The 18,104-nt window shown below is 41.0% G+C and overlaps 1 protein-coding gene across 2 annotated transcripts in view; it reads right to left on the bottom strand.

Moving 5' to 3' along the window:
• Positions 1–5,292: 5,292 nt before the first annotated feature.
• mta1 (metastasis associated 1) overlaps positions 5,293–18,104 on the bottom strand; it is a 67,612-nt gene continuing 54,800 nt past the window's right edge. Inside the window, exons 15-18 of one of the 2 annotated variants that reach the window (XM_080751324.1) lie at positions 15,177–15,266; positions 14,119–14,271; positions 6,833–6,985; positions 5,293–5,907 (exon numbers count right to left, since the gene is read on the bottom strand). In XM_080751324.1, coding sequence (XP_080607450.1) covers positions 6,876–6,985; positions 14,119–14,271; positions 15,177–15,266 — 353 coding nt within the window. In that variant the 3' untranslated portion in view covers positions 5,293–5,907; positions 6,833–6,875. Of the gene's footprint in view, positions 5,908–6,832; positions 6,986–14,068; positions 14,272–15,176; positions 15,267–18,104 lie in introns of those variants that run through there. The other variant, XM_080751325.1, reaches the window with a different exon arrangement.

The following is an 18,104-nucleotide window of genomic DNA, read 5'->3' as shown; positions in this document are numbered from 1 at the left end:
ATGGAGTTGTCCTTTAAAAGGTATTGACACGGTAACATTGTCCACAGACCAGCAAACAAAATGCCTGGCACAAACAATCATAATTTGCATAGTGAATCCTGGAGGACATCGGGAGCCAATAATACATGGATGTGCACCTTCCAACAGGAGGCATTATGGTTGCCCAAGTAGTTCTCTGACATCAGGAGGAGACTGGGTCAAGAGATCACCCACTTAAAGAGATCCATCTTATTTATTGCCACTACTAGCCTGTCAAAGGATGAATATTTTAGGAGTCTGCAGTGGTCTGAACCACTGCATGTCGATATTAGGTGTCACAGGCAGGTGAGAGGTGCCACATTTACTAATTATAGTCGCTTTGAGTGAGAATTTAGTCAGGAGGGACATATCACTTGACATCATAAACATTATCAGTGTCATAAACCTCATGACGATGGCCCCTGCTCAAGCACTCCTCTATTTGGTAAATGAAAGCCTTGTCACCACACAAACCTATATGATAGTTCTTTCTGATCAGAATCACCTTTATAATCTGATCCAATCATAATAGACTTAGCCATCCATCCAATAAAATACATTAAAAAAATCTTGTGGACATTCTATCAGAACCCCAGTTACAAAGTCATCCAATCACAATCAATGATAGAAAGCCATCCACTCATAATCACTGATACAAAACATCCCATTTGATCATAATCACTGTTTCCAAGTCATCCAATCGAAGACTCTGTTACAAGCCATCCTATTTACCTTATTCCTGGCTGTCAAAAATGTCAAAACATTTTGACAAAAGATTTATACACTCAAAACCATTACAAAACTGTCCAACCAGAATTACAAGAGTTATCAAGATATCCAATTGGAATTTCCATTTAAACCATCCAATCAAAATAACCAATTAAAAGCCATCCAATCAGAATCTACATATCTATCTGCAGTCTAAATGCACATACAGTGCTGTAAACATCCAGTTAGAAATGCCATCACAAAGGCATCCGATCAGAATCACTGAATGCATGCCTCCTCCCACCAGGAACCTGAGAACATTTTAGTTTGACCTGGCTTCATTTCTCATGACAAACCTTATCCAACTGCGATTCATCGACAGTATTATTAACCAATTAACTCTATATACTGTACAATGACCTTTTTTCCCCACTACACCAAATCTCTTCACCAATCTGCTTAAAGAATCAGCTTTTTTTGTTGAATATTCCCCCATTTCCATAGAATGTTTGCTTATTCACATCTGCTATTTTTGAAAAATCTTTAAAGTATTTGATAATAATAATAATAATAATAATAATTTAGATTTTCAATTTACACTAATCTCTTCTGCAGGGTTTATCAATTTGGAGGTCCTTGGCACAAAAAGGTTTGAGAACTACTGGTTTACATGAACAGAGCCTCAAACCATATAGTGCCATGCTCGCCAAGTCGCCATTGAGCAACAGAACATTAGGAGTGTGTTCCAACATTGTAACATACAGTATGACAGAAAATAGGGATCACACTATGTTTCAGATCATTTAGAAACAACATGGAATTAAATGTTCTCCACAGCACTTTCATGCAAAACATAAAAAACAAGAAAGATTACCGTAGAAGAGTGCACCTAGTGACTTTGTCCTTTGACCTTTTCAAAGTTGATCTCTTCAGGACAGCCTGCTGATCATACAGTACCAAGTTTCATGAAAATCTACCCATCGGTTCTTGATTTTGACTTGGCCCTCAACCTCTTTGACCCAAGCAAACCACTTAAGCCCTACAGCATATGACTTCATCACCTATGAAATGCCTAGAATAGGGACACAAGGTTTGAATGTGGTTAATCATTTGGATGAGCCATTCACACCCACCATGTTTCATCGGTTAGAGTTATTCTGTAATCCATCATTATTACAACAATGGTATACCTGTTGTAATCAATTTTACAACTCCCTTGCATTGGTTAATGGATTTTTGTAACTACAGCTAGATTTGGCTTATGCGGTAGATTGATCCAGGTTGATGTAGGTCTGTCTTGCTGTATATATTATGCTTGTGTTTAGAGACCGAGAACACAGATGGTAGAGCAGACATACAACACAGTGGCCAGAATCTAAATGGACACGGTGCAATCTAAATTATGCAGCCGATTCTCACTATCCGGTCAGCTACCATCACACCCGAGACCTCATTTGTGACCTCATTCATACTGAAGCCTTTTCTCTTGCCAGGAAGGAAGAGACTGTATTTCCACTATGCAGATTACTTTGCGTTTTCCATTTCAAAATAACAACTTTCTAACAATCGCTTGACCCAAATTATTTTAGTTGACACTAAATAGAAAACTGACAGGCTAGTAGCTAGGCAATATCACGGTAAACTAAGCCATATAGTGATTGAAAAATATTGTTCATATTGTCAATATGACAATTCCTGAAATGAAACACACAGAAGCATCAACACAGAAGAATGTTCGTCTCCCATACTATATAAATGTCAAATTACCAAACATTTCAGGACTTGGAAATGATCAATTTCCCATAATAGTACCAAGAGTCTTGTTTCTTGAGCCAAGCCAAGGATGTAGAGTAGGTGCGGGATGCAGTAGGCTACAGTACATTTTTACACAATTGTTTTATCCCACGATTTTGTAACCCATTTTACACCCAGTGCCAATTGCCTAAGCTGTAATCATGGGCGCTGCTCTCCTTCTGCCAACCTGGGGACTGAGCTTATGCTTCCTTCAGTGCATGAGGAGTGATCATGTCACTTCTTATCACCTGACTGGGGGGAGCTTCCCCGGTTGGACGTAGTGCGTGGAGTAACACGTTATTCCAACCAGTTCCTTCCCCCTCCCTCAAGCATTAGAGACCAGGATTACTGCATGTTTTTGTGAGGGTATCTACCCTAGGAGACACAGGGAGAACATGCGAATTCCACACAGAAAGGCCCTTTTGCCAACCCCACCTAGGGTGTGGGTGCTGATTACACGGAGGAGAGAACATGCCCTCAGCGCCCCCCGGTGGGAATCGAACCCAGGACCTTCTAGCTGTGAGGCGACAGCGATACAGACTCACCGTGCCACCCAACCATGTCAACGTCATATGATGAAGCATAGCCATATTACCAGGCTTCCAGGGTCAGGGTTCAATTGATGTTGTGACCATCATCCTAGAAATATTTACAATATATTACTTGCACAGAAAGCACTTAAGATAAAGAAGATCAATTAGATCATAACTAACTGGCATGTTAATAGCTATGTTACCAAACAATTTTCAATTCCGAGTGATCACTGTCAATCCCATTATCGGTTCTGTCTAGATCAAGGTGGCGTCTTCAAATAGACAATGTCCCTTTCAGCAAGACACAAATGGTCACTCAGTAGTTTGAAGTGGATGATAATGATGTTAGCTGTATGCCAAGGCTGGCTCATTGGCTCAATAGCCTGATATAATCTCAAATGGGCCTTTAGGTGCGATGCTGAAATGGATTCAGGATGACATTTTCCACAGGCCCTCATAAAAATGGATAGTCTAGGATGATCACAGCCTATCATTTTGCTTTTCAAGTGTTCCCCATCGACCATGCACTCTACATGAGGGGCCCAAACCCACTGCACTCTAAAGCATTATTGGCAGCCGTAGATTAGTGGTTAGAGAGGTCGTCTAGTAATAGGAAGGTCACCGGTACGCCTCCTGGCCCCCGGTGTATGCGTCAAACTCTCTATTAACATAACCATCTGAATCAGCTGGATGAAAACCGAATTTCCCCTGAAGGACTAATAAGATAACCAAAAGAATAGGCCTATACGTTGAACCAAATATTATGCGAAAGTAGGATATTTTGGCACAATTACTTATTAGTGCAACATTTGCAAATATATCAGTTCATATGCAGCGTATTTTCATGATATCCACATGTGCGCTTGGCTGACAAAAGGTAAACCCATTTGTTTTAGAATCATGGTGAACTAATCATCATCATAAACTCTGTATTTATTTTCCTGGGTGAGAGGGGAGTTACTGTAAAAGAACAGGGTGATGAGCCTGATTGGTCAGCTAGCCTGATAACACAGCTATAGCTGACCAATCAGTGCAAGATGAAGCACCAATGTGCGCTTAACTGTCACTCATGAGTTGCCTCGCTGCAGAAGGAACTCAACATGGAAACCATGGCATAAAATCAGCTGCCAAACATGGTCACTGCAGTTTATCTGGGCACAAAGGAAACAATGCAGGGTGTTAAACAGCAACCTTAGACAGTTCATAGAATTGGCTGTACTAGCTCTTACCCGTTCAAAGATATGAGCTCCAAAATGATGTGCAGTGTGTGGGTTATGGGATGTGCACTGCATGCATACAGTATATGAGGGATGGAAAGTAACTTTAACTGGTGCTTGCATGATAATATGTAGGAGCATCAATGTAAGAAATACCCGTTTCGTTTAATGGCTATTCCCCCCCCCCCCAGCCCGCCCGCCTGCGCACACGCCTGCCTGCGCGCGCGCACACACACACACACACACACACACACACACACACACACACACACACACACACACACACACACACACACACACACACACACACACACACACACACACACACACACACACACACACACACACACACACACACACACACACACACACACACACACACACACACACACACACACACACACACACACACACACACACACACAGAGCTGGTTAAACATGTTGCCTCATGCTAGATGCAGAATAGATAGTAGATACACCATAAAAATGCTAATATACAGCATACGATTTGTGAAAGTGACAAACGGGCTTCACAGTTATGTTAGGTGTGTTCATATGCTAATGGTGATGCGATTTCAGATCAATTGCTCCAGCCACCGAGGAGAAACGCTGTTTCAGACAGACAGACAGACAGACACTCACTCACTCAGACATTCGCAAAATTATAGTATAGATATCAAGGGCAGGACCCACAGGCCTCCCCAGACCTTCAAGGAATCTACCATTTTGTTTGCCACTTGAACCTTAGTGTCCCTACATTCTGTCAAATACTGTACTAGAAATAGTATGAGTATGAGTCACATAAATCTGTAAGATTCAGGATTATTACAGATCCACCATCATTGAGGCAACTGTTAAATGTTAAGTGTTTGTTATGTTTACCATACCATATACAGTACGCATTGTTGTACATTCAAGGGAGTCTTTACACACAATATCTTTCCACAGAGCCCACAGAAGAGAGGGAAGATCAAATTATCTTTTTTAATTACATCATCGAAGCATAGATGCATTACTTGTGAAAAAGGTAGAAAAAACAGCAAGTCTTTCTCAATAAGTTAAACCTCTCAGGCCAAAGAGCAGGGCCGGCTCACAAAACAGAAGAATCCCATAAAGCATTCAAAACAAAATTCAATGAACAGAAGACGAGCTCATCTCCTCCATAAATCACCTTGTTAAAAAACAAAAAAACAAAAAAAACAACAGAGATGCAAGTGGCTTATATTACAGTCCTTCTGCCCTTTTCCACAGGGCTTCTGCAAGCATTTTCATGAAACTTCTCAAGTTTCATCGTTTTGTTCAACAATTAACTGATAAGCATCCGAGTTATAATTGGTACAAAAAAACAAACAGATGAAATTATAATAACAATAATCATAACTTTACATTGACAGTAATAACAAGAAATGTAAGTAATGAACACAGTCCTGTACAGTCAGGCTTGTCCTCTGATTGGCCATAGCCAAAGTTTCGATTTTTCCATTTCCAAAGACGATTGGTTGGTCACTGAAAGTCTGATAGACCCACGGCGAGCCATTGGCCAACAGAAGTGGCCAACGCTGCAGTCTCATCTTTCTGCTTCCTTCAGCTGCCGTCAGCCATGGTTCACAGGAACACGCCTTTTACCACCCTCCCCTCTGGGAGGAGAGAAAAAAACAAGACATGATTAAAAAGAGATTTTATGCAGTCGAAGGTAAGAGTTATCCCTATTCACGGCCCGCCCACTCAGCAAATTTCTCAGCAACTTCCTGGTGCTGACGTCAGTTTTGCAGGGGAAATTAATACAGAAATAGCTGGACTTAAAGCCAATAAATCATTATTTCGAACGGTAAAGTAAATTATAATGCTTTGTGCCTTTTACTATCTTGTGTTCTTGATCATGCTAGCCGTATTCTATACTTTACTATTCGGAAATTGCATTACATTTGCGATTTCTGTGTTAACTCTATGGGCTTTTAGTAGGGTTTCCCCTTCAAAACGTGACTTCAGCACCAGGGGGATGCTGAGTGGGCGGGCCGTGAATAGGGCTTGTTGGGGACAGGCATTTTGAAAAAGGAGGAAATAGAAAAACAGGAAGAGGAAGACAACAAATAACAAATACAGGAGGGTCCATCAGCAGAACTGTCTGGATCAAAATGATCATTTGGGGGGAACATTTCAGAGTGGTAGCTAGGACGACTGAATTGTCATGAATCTTCACAATTTTAAACGTTCTACTGTTGATGAGGAAGTTGACTGGACCTACAGTATGTGTAAAGTTGTTTACGATCTACAAGCTCGCTTGTAGATCAGCAAATAAGGTTAGTGTAAAGGTCAAAAAGAGCAGACCAAGTACAGAGTGAAAGGTCAAGATAACTAAAAACACAAATCCAACATAGACTGATGACAGTGCTGTCAAACAAGTCTATGAATCTGTATCACGCATTTATACAATATGTAGAGGGGGTCCCTGCTTCATCTCTCTCTCAGCTAAGGGGTCCTTGGCCTGACAACATTGAAGACCCCTGTCCTAGACAGTCTGAAGGTAATGTTTTGCTGTTGAAAACAAGGTTTTGTCCTTACCTCAGTAAGGGGGGGTTGTAATAGAGGTCATCCTGCAGAGTGGTCAGTCAAGTTCATGTACCTCATCCTGGATGGGAGCCGAAGGACGTCCTACTTCACTCACCCGCTTGGCCATGATGTCCCACTGTGGGGTCAAGCCTTTGGATTTAGTACCTACAGAATACGGAGGACACGAGGGTTTTAGTTTGGGATGGCAGCTGAAATAAAAAATACACAAAGAAATGACTGACAATGACTGGTACCGATAATCAAAATAAATCAAACTGACTGAAAATATTTAAAATTGTTGATCTACAAATTCACAACGGGTCGTGTTGTAGATGGACTACTTTGGATATTTTTTAAATCTATAAACATTTTTGAAATGTTTTGCCCTAAATGCCCCAAATAAGGACACCAGGATGAAAGTGCTTAAAAGACAGTGATAATGATGGAAATATATTTGTGTTACTTTAGTCCAGCTGTATGTGTAATTGTGTATTCATACTGATGAATGGAAAAGATTACAGGTATGCACAATAATTGCAATTAGCTCAAATAATAGGTGATACAGCGATTAATGCATTCCATTAACAAGGTCCACTGCCCTTCACGTACAGATCTCTGGAGGAATGCAACATCCCAGTCCAGGAAAGTATAAATAATAGTGAATGCATATGCTGGACAAATTCATACCGCAACCATCTGTGTGAGTGAGTACATAATGTGTACTCAATAAAGTCTGTGCATACAAGTGTATTGAGGAATGTACAGTATATGCTACTATTTACACTTTCAACATGAGCAATAATTAATATAAAGTACAAGAATTTATCTTCCTATGCTGCTATTGCAGCCTCTACAGTCCATTATATTGCATATTATATATTTTGTTTTAGCTTCTTTTTTTGCTTACTTTATATCCTGAGGTAAAAAAAAAGTAAATTAATTGTCAATAAAACTATTCTGATTCTAAGGTTTATTTATGCCATAGATTTATATGAAAGGAAAAGTATTCTGCCCTCTGGTGGCACTATGAAGTACTGCTTTAGATTACTGCCCAGATAGACTGAGGCAGCACAAAGTAACAAATCAAAGTATAGAACACCACATGCATGCCCGCCTGCCCGCACATATGCACACACCAAATCCTTCATTGTACCCCACAGAGCAGCTTGCTCAAAGGGAGTTTGATCTTTAGAATCCTCAGTCCTCATTCTCCACTGAAGAAATGGAAATAACTTGGGAGGATTAATAAGAGATTGGGGTCATTATACGCGTGTACTGCACTCACAATCTCTACTGATTGAAACAGTGTTTAGCTTGTCCTATTCCCCAGGATTGTTTGGCACTGAAACCCATTACAATTTCCAATTTAAAAGAAAACGGATGGGAGGGTTAGGTTAGATGAGGGCATTCCAGAATTGACAGGAATTGAGAAAGTTTGTGGAGCCCCATTTACCCCCAACTTAATTACATCAGAGACCATCAGTGGTCTACTCTATACACATCAGATTGCAATATGTTACAATTGGAGGGAAACACTTTGAATGTATAAATTACTAGATCCGAATGTTAAAAACTGCATGAAAACTGCATGAAAACCAACAATAACAGTACTAGAGTATTATATTCAAATGCAAAATAATATGCTCATATACTGTAACTACAACTGTCATTAAGGCAAAAGTTGAATGATTATTGCAACCATAGGTTGCAGATTAGTATGCAAACGGCCATAGCTTGTACGTATGTGTGTATCTCTGTCTGACTGTCACGCCGCCACGGTTCTATAGGGTTGTCGCTCTGACATCATGCTCTGATGTCACTGTGATGTCAGGGGAACCACTCTGAACGAAATGGGTTTGCTGCTCTGACATCACGCTCTGGCTTCACTGTGATGTCACACTAACAGAATCCCTTTTATGCCCATATATGGAGTTTCCTGATGTCATCAATATTATGCCCATATCTAACAGGACTTCATATGGGAATGCCCATATATGCCACATCGGCCACATACCACACTAACAGAATCCATATATGGCCAAGACAGATGGCCAAGACAGCCCATATTTGTGTGGCTGGTTCTACAGACAGGGATCTCCATGTATGGGCATAAAAGGGTATGATGTCAGATGTCATAGACATCTGCAGTGATAGACGTCATAGGACTTTCACATAACGAATAACTGAGTAAGCATGTCTCCATATACAGTACATGGATCACCATATATGGGTACCAGGGGTCTCCATATATGGGTAACTGGTCCGATAGAGGTTGCATGTCGCCCTGAGGCGTCTTACTAGTTATTACATACTTATTATGCAAAATACGTGTTTCCTTAATATTACAGTTTTCATGTAAATAATGCTGCTGCAGGATGCTAGTTCCTAATGACATTTTGGAATGCAACAACGAACGTTATTTATTAACGCTAAAATACTAATTAAATGTCATAATAGCAAAATACAGACAATCACATTCCTCCCAGCTGCCAATACGATACAGCTTTCCTGTATTTCAGCACATGAATCTAAATCTCATTTTAGACATGTGCATTATTGAAATGCAATCAAGATGTTTTGATATATTACTGTGATTTATGTTTTGTCCTATTAACTCAAACTCTGCCATCAAAATACCCCTTTGTACCCCTTCTCTGCCATGCCCGTAGAGCCCGTAAATGTAATAAAAATGAATTAAAAAACATTTTTTTATCGAACCGAACTAAAATAGGCCGGAACTAATGCTCCGTGATCGGTTTCTACACGGACACATTATTGAGCGGACAACTTTAACTCATTTAGTGCCACCCCTTTCACCACTAGAGGGCGCCCAGTGGCCATAGAAAATCCCATAGAGATATGCTGGTATATGCAGAAGCCCTGCAGCCATGACTTGCCTGAACACTTTCCTTTGTGCATGTACAGGAAGAGGATGAAGTTAGCTTGAAGTTAGCTATTGGCTACCAAGCATTTTAGAAGCCTTATTTTCGTCAACTTAGCCATGATTAAACCTTGCACACCTCATGCATGGGAAAAAAACAGAGAAGAATGAGCTCTAAAAAATCCAATGCAATCCTGGATTGCATTGGAGTGGATTTGTGCAGTTTGTTCACAGCTTTCAAACAAAAAAATCCGATTGGAAATCCGTTCAGGCATTCTTGAGATAATTGCCATTATGTTTTACATGTTATGTAAACAAACATGGCTGCCCTGTATGTTAGATGGGGTTGTATGGGGGTGGAACATGCAAAATCGCGATTGAAATCATGTTCACCAGATTTGATGGGGTCCAAAAAAAAAAAAAAAAAATTAAAAAAAATTTTTTTCAAAAAAAAATAAAAATTTTTTTATTTTTTTTATTTTTTTTAAAGCCGAACTTGTTCGGGATCGGCACTCTGCGATACGATAATAAAGCCGAACTAGTTCGGGATTGGCACTCAATGAGTTAACATTGGAGTCCCTGAACCGGAAGCGGAAGTCCGTCCTCTATTTTGGCCCGTTAACTTTCTGTCTGCACTCCGCGGCTTACAGATGGAGAACTTATTGATCAATTGAAAAAGTTTCAACGGATTTGAGAAGCTGATGGAATACGCGAACACACGATGCATAAGCAGTGTCCGTTCACGCACGATGGGAACTGGACGAGCGCCCACGTTAACAGGTAGGAGAAGCCGGCAGTGAAAGACATAGAGAAATTAACGGGCTTTACGGCCGTAAACTACGAATGAGTTAAGAGCTTAATCGGATTAGAATAATCAAAGAAATTTACATCAATTACCGGATCGCATCCTATTATTTGTGTACATGTCATGTAAGCATAGTGTCAACTCAAAAAGCTTCCGATTATGATGCTGAACCAAAAGGCAGAAATAAATTGTGTTTATTTGATAGGCTTACATTTCATATCACACCACACACCATAACCATATGCACTCCTGTAACTTTCTCCAATTTATCTATTATTTAAGTGACAAAGTCCCTTGATCTTGTAAATGATGAGTCCTGGCGATTTTCGCGACCGAAGTTCACAGTTTAGTATCAGACCGTCACATCTTGTCCGTGTCTGTATGGATAACGCTTGTCTTTTTTGTTGATTGACTCTAGCTCTCTGACATCATGCTCTGACATCACAGTGATGACAACCAAATCCCTTTTATGCCCATATATGGAGATATGGAGATCCCTGTGAGCCCTTTCCCCAATTCTTTGATATCCCAGTTAGACATGTATATCACATGACTCCAGATATAATACTGATTGGTAAGGTGTATGGTGAGTTTTGGCAAAATCTGTAGGAGTAGTAGCAAAGTGTGTTTTGAAGAAAATGCAAAATGGCGTAAAAATCTAGTTAACAGAAATGGGCATGGCCTATATGGGGAGTTGCATCATGATCCAAAGAATCCAACCCATGGGTAGTCCGAGCGTTTCTGGCTAAAGTCATGCACTTTACGATAAAAGCATGACATTTGGCACACAGTTAGAACATGCCATATGGAACATTTTTGGTTATAGAGCTGTCGCAGATTTGTCTTAGGAAACTTGTGGGAGCCAATCAAAGTTGTGGTCTCATTGACTTTACAATACAGTAAAAAATATATATATATATATGCTTTAAGTAGCATGTGAGGGGTCAAACTAGGGTTTTTTCGGGATTCTGAATCCAATGCAATCATTTGTTTTGCACTAGAAACATTCCTTTCCGAAAAACGGCCCCCACAAAACTGTGAAAAGTGATGACTCATCACTAAACCAAAGTTTTGTGGGAGCCGTTTTTAGCCCAAGGAATCTTTTTTGTGCAAAACAATTCTTGCATTGGACTCAGAATCACGTTTACTGTATAGTAAAGTCAATGAGACCCTAACTTTGAAAAAATCTAAAATCTGCGATGGCCCTATAGCCAAAAATGGTCTATATGGCATGTTCTAACTGTGTGCCAAATGTCATGCCTTTATCGTAAAGTGCATGATTCCATCAAAATATTTCCCGAAATGCCCGGACTAGGGGGAAAATGTGATTGTATGGCCTATGGCACTTCAAGAATTACGCGCACGCGCCGCACGCACGCACTAAAGATGAATTTGGTCTTACTACTAAAAGTGGGATTTTATTGATCCCAGAGGGTAAATTATTTTTCTGCGTTTCATCAAGAAATGTTGCTCGGTTGAGTGCACGGAGGAGCAGTTAGGTGTTACGAGTTTTGCTTGCGACACTTCGACACGAAACGTGGACAAGCCAAGGATCAAAGCAAGGAGCTTCTGATTCCCGCATGACGTGCTCTACCTACTGAGACACTGCCACCCCTTACAGTGATTTGCATCAGCTCGTTGCCAATTACCGGCAGGTCACTAGCTGCCGTTTAATGAGAATCACATCCACATGTTTCCCAAACGCTGCAGCCTTGGGCCGAAGCGCGTCTGACCCATTCTGCTGCAATGCATTATTGAAAGTGCTATAATGTTTATTTTGCATTTACAAATAAGCAGACCTCATTTTCTATAAATGTCTGAGGAAAGGCTGCCAGGCCCTGGTTCCCAGTATAGCATATTGGTTCACCTCCGTCCCACTCAGCCTCCTCCTCTTGCTGGTGTTTGATCACAGATTGGGTCTAATGTGGGCTAGGAGGCCAGCAGGGCTGCCCCCCCACTTAGGATACATTCATCCTCCTCCTCATCCTCCTCTACGCTGTTACCATGACAACACAGACTGTAGCCTCCAGCTAACGCAGCCAGGCCGACCTGATCCTCTGCCTCTCTCCATCTCTCTGACTCCTCTCACTCCTCTTCTCTTTCTTTCCCCTCCTCTTTTCCTCTCGTTCTTCCTTACCCTAGTCTTTCGCAACAGAGAAATGGACGTGCGTGTGCGGACACGAAAAGCCAGAAAGAAAAGTTTTGGATCAGAGTGAGAGGGTGAAATGGGACGTAACCCAAAAGAGAAAACGCCCACACAAGCCCTGGTTTATGCCTGATTTATACTTGGTTGCGCATTGTATAACGTACCAAGTATTGCTAATCTATAAGCTTGACACAGTGCGACACATTGTAGATCTGGTATTTTAGGTGCATAACAAGTATAAACCAGGCCTTAAGGCAATGGGCTCTCAATCCGTGGAACAGTAGCGTAGCCTGGATGGAAGTTAGCTGTGTCTTGAGACTCAAACACGCGGAAAATCAATGTTAAGCCGAATACATTATAAGACCTCCAAAAAATTGTATAACAAACAAACTGTGGTATTGCTGGTTCCTGAATGAAAATGAAGGCCTCGGTTCCAGAACGTTCATGTATATCTTCCGCCTGAATGTCTCGTTAAAAGACGGAAATCAGATCTGACCTTTGATTCTTCTGTTTGGTCAAGTAATGACCTGTAAGACTAGTTCTGCTTCATATTTAAGCAATTATCTCTACAGTGTGTGGTGTGTGTAGATCAGGGGTTTTCAAAGTGGGTGACAGGGCACCCTGGGGTGCCGCGACGGCAGTCCAACGGTGCCGCGAGATAATTTGATAATATTTGGACACTTGAAAAAAATATTTAGTATCATTTTAAACTTGAAGTAAGTACACAGTTATTTTCAGTCAGTTCTAACCAAAATGCCTATTGGCTCAACGTTTTCCTCGCAACATAATCACTAAAATATCATTACGGTCAGGCAGAAACCTCTGTCGCACAAAACTAGTGAAAACAGCCGATCTACAAGCACTAGTTTAGTACATTTTATAGATGATAAATACAAAACGAACGGTTTTGGACATACAAGGTTTCCACCTGACAACGACGATATGCTATAAATATAAGGTGCTGGGAGTGAAAATTATAATGTAGGGGTGCCTCAGATTAAAACAATATTCATGGGGTGCCCTGAGACAAAAAAGTTTGGGAACCCCTGGTGTAGATAAGGAGAAGAGAACACGTGTACTTCCTCTGATTGCTGCCACTGATTAGGGCAGTGGGTGCTCAGCTCTAGGTACAAATAAACTCAAGGATCCACAGGAGTGGAAAAAGCAGCACACCAAAATGAAGATGCAAGACAGAAGACTTTAACCTGCTCTGAGGAAGGCTTCGTGCCGAAATGCGTAAGTGTTCATAATAAAATGGAACACTGCATTTGAGCCCGTCTTGCATCTTCATTTTAGTGTGCTGCCTCTTCCACTCCTGTGGATCCTTGAGTTTTTACTTTGATATTAATGAGAGAGTTGAGAACCTCTACATTAGGAAGCCTCAAATACAGTACGGAAAAATATAAATAAACATACTCTTCTATCTCACATTTCCTCAGCTCAGTGTGTGTGTCTCTCTCTCTCACCATCCAGTCCATTGTGCTGCTCATAGGTGCGTTTGCCCAGGATGGTGGGTGAGCCGTTATTGAGGATGGGGGTAGACTTGATGGGTGTCAGGCTGCCAGTAGAGATGGTGGGTCCGCGAGGGGGGTCGGGTTTGATTGGGCGGGGGTGTGCTTCTGAGAATCCAAATAGGAAAACAAACAACAACAATAACACATTTAGTCCACTCAGCTGGTGTAATATTTCCAGATACTGAAACCGAAGCAGAATATGGTTCAGTTTCATGCCATCTATCCTCCGCAATATAGATTATTTTTTAGACATTGCCAACTCAGAATCCAAACATGTGAGGTGTGTAACACACAGAGCAAAGAAGATTATTTGCTCTTTCACATAATGGATGTGCTTTCCTTCAACACAGATCGAAGTATTAAAAAATATATCACAAAGCATTGAAAAATAAACTTTATATAGCTATCAAATTTTTAGAATTCTGACCATTATCATTCCCTTCCTCAATTAAGCACAGATAAAGCACCATAAAACATTGGATTCTGTGTAAAAAAAATGAATAATTGAAAACCGCAAAAGAAAGGGTATTAATTTGTATATAATATACATTTTCAAATATCTTTTGACACAGAATTTCATGGTCATGATTCACCAGGATAATAATTTATTTATCGAAACCGAAAATCTCGATGGGAAAAATGAATGGTGTTTCTATCAGTGGCAGGCACACAAACTGTCCGCCACTGTTATAACAGATAACTTGGTTCTCAGGACATCATTTGGGTCCTGTTCCAGAGGCAGTACGAACACCGAGTTCTGAGAAACCAAAACTAATACTTTACTTATCTACAAGCTCACAACGCGGCACGTTGTGAGCTTGTAGATCTGCTATTATTTAACGACGTACTTGCCCCTTTAGGAGAGGGAAATGTAAACAAAAAAACTATCGCAGAACTTCATGGGGGTTTGGAAAGTTTCAGGCTCTAGATGGTTCTGGGTTTGCCTTCGAAACAGAAAAGAGCCATAGGACTTCAGTGACAGATGCGGAGGTCGTCTGACTTGCCCTTACCTAGATATCTAACCACAGACTCCAGAGGCTTACGATCCACAGGTTTAAGAGGCACAGGCTTTTTAGGTCCATCGGGCAACCGCAGTGCACCTGTAGAAGAGAGTTATCAGTTAACTGGTAATAACTACAGTAACGGTAGTCAGACTGCCCCATACATGTATAAGGAATATAGAAAAATACAAGTATACTTTTTGAGGTATATATATATATATATGTTACAGGATATTTGGGTAACCCAGGACGTTCATTGTAAGAGCGCTCGTTTTGTAGTTCACCACACACTAATCACCACCAGATGGCGACGTCAGCCACTGGATAAGAGAGTTACGTCACGCTTTGAACTCGCCGCAGACCGGAAGTGTTTACTCTTTATTTACTAGCCTAGCCTAGCCTAGCCTAGCCTAGCCTAGCCTAGCCTAGCCTAGCCATTAGCTCCATTGTAGTCACTTGGACAGGGCGTTTAACGTGCGCTTGCCCAGGCCTTACGGCCTGGGCATAAATATAACGATTGCATTCACCACGGCTTCGTAACTCGCGCGGCGCTCCGCCGGCCGCGCGGCCCTGGCCCGCTCTTCGCGGCCACTCGCGCCTGCGGCGCTCGGGGGCGAAGAGCAGGACCAAGGTCCGCTGGCCTTCGCGCCGCTTGGGGCTTCGTGGACCCAGGGGGGCCTCGTAACTCGTTTGGGCTTCGTGGATACAGGGGGGCTTCGGTAGCCGCTCGCAGTGTCGTGGACAATAGAGCGGCGCACCGCCTGGAGTACGTTGTATTGGCGACCGCTTGCTCCGCCCCGTGCCGCACCACGAGTGCTCCGCGTCTCGAATGTCCTGGTTCTCTTTAAAACCGTGACATATATATATATATATATATATATATATATATATATATATATATATATATATATATATATATATATATATATATATATATGCTATTGAACACCCTTTACGTCTGTGTGTTGGTAAAAAAATATAGAATCAATGGAAAGTTGTAAAAAGCACTTCGGCGGAAACCTCCTAACTCGTCAAAGTTTCGGCCAAACCAGCTAACTCCACCCATTTGGCTCACATATCTTCTCATAAATCTGTGCTATTGATGAACACCCTTTACGTCTGGGTGTTGGTAAAAAAATAAATAACCGATTGCCATGAAAGTTCATACATGCCTGTTTTAGCACCACCAGCGAACACAACAAACCCCAAAACAACATACAATACATTTGCACCACCCATATCAGTGACAAATTATGTATACGAATTCTGACATAATGTCCAACGCACCTAAATCCATCATCATGAAACTTACCTAACACCCCATCTACACCACTTGGTTGTGTGCACAGAGCACAGAACAAAGCCGACTCAAACAGCTCAGCTATTTTCGTAAATGAAGCACACTGCAAAGAAAGCACTTGATCCGAGAAAGCTTTTGTTTAGCAGTCCAAATAGGCAGTTGAAGAGACAGTCCATCTAAATGCTTTCTACAGCTTAACTTAATCGAAGTGTAGCCTATTCCTTGTCTAGGTACAGCTTGTAAATTATCATTGTTTTTACCTGGCTGTCGTATGCACAGTAAAATCCTTACTGTTAATTAACTTGGATGCATTTACAAATGGACCCCTTACAAAAGGATTTTCAGTGTGTGCAGAAAAAAGAAGTTGTAGGTTAACTAGTTACTGATTGCAGTAATAAGAGAGAAATCTTTTTTTACAAGCCCAACACTGGTCAGAATGAAAAATAATATACCAATGTAGTTATGTAAAGTGCTAAAAAATTGATGTTCAGTTATTGTTTCCTTATGGAAAATGTACATCTTCAACACAACAACAAACTGTCTTTACGCTAGAACAAACTGTACTCAAAACTTCGGCGGCCAAAGTTTACCTGTTTACCATTCGATATCCATAATGTATTTGTATTACAAGATATAATGACATAATTTACAAGCAAGGTGCCACAGTGATCTAGGGACTACTGCTTAGTCTGAAGCAACCACCCGTGCACTGCAAATCCCCTTCTCATCTTTATATCTTTCAGCATGATTTTCTGCCTGTCTGACTTGCCTGTAAATTGAAAATCCAATGAAATGCTTGAGCAAGACAGGAAAAATGAGAGATAAAAGTAAAACGTTGCAAATTCATCCTAATGCTTCACTCAATTTCACATTGCCCAGGATGAAAGCATCAGCATCTGAATTTCTCAAATAAGAAACATGCACCCAGATAAATGTTATTCAACGTAAGGATGCAAATATGGATACTTTTCTTAGTGATAATTTGATCAATTCCTTTTTTTCTTTTGTAAAATATAAGTAGATATAGATTAATCAATACAACATAATTCTAATACATCATTTATAATCAAGTAAATCAGTCTCATTAAAGGTGCAGTGCTTTTTCCACCTACAAGAAGAAAGAAACAGTCCTTTACACCCCTAAACTTCACAAAGTTATCAATGCCCTCATTTCATCTCGCCTGGACTACTGTAACGCCCTCTATTCAAATTTCAGCAAGAGATCCATATACACCACCTGCAGTTGGTGCAGAATGCGTCTGCAAGACTCTTTGCCAGATTGCTGGGAGTAGGAGCACATCACCCTGGTACTGGCTGCACTGCACTGGCTTCCAGTAACTTCTAGAATTGATTTTAAGATTGTATTGTTAACTTTTAAAGCTCTTAACGGCCTGGCACCTCAATACCTAGCTGACCTGCTGGAACCCCATGTACCTCTCCGTCGCCCGAGGTCCTCTGATTCAGCCATACTAAAGGTTCCCAAGTCAAAGTGTGACAGGGCCTTTGCAGTCAGGGACCCTAGGGACTTTGGAACAGCCTCCCATTGGACCTCAAGTTTGAAGCATTTTTAAATATAACTTCTATAGAAAGGCCTTTTTAACCCCCTAACAGCATAATTCGGTTGTTGTGTGTGGTTT

Source organism: Nannobrachium achirus, assembly GCF_963921795.1.
Source record: "Nannobrachium achirus genome assembly, chromosome: 20".
Classification (NCBI taxonomy): domain Eukaryota; kingdom Metazoa; phylum Chordata; class Actinopteri; order Myctophiformes; family Myctophidae; genus Nannobrachium; species Nannobrachium achirus.
The sequence above is the reverse complement of the archived record's forward strand: the minus strand, read 5'-3'. Positions and strand labels throughout refer to the sequence as shown.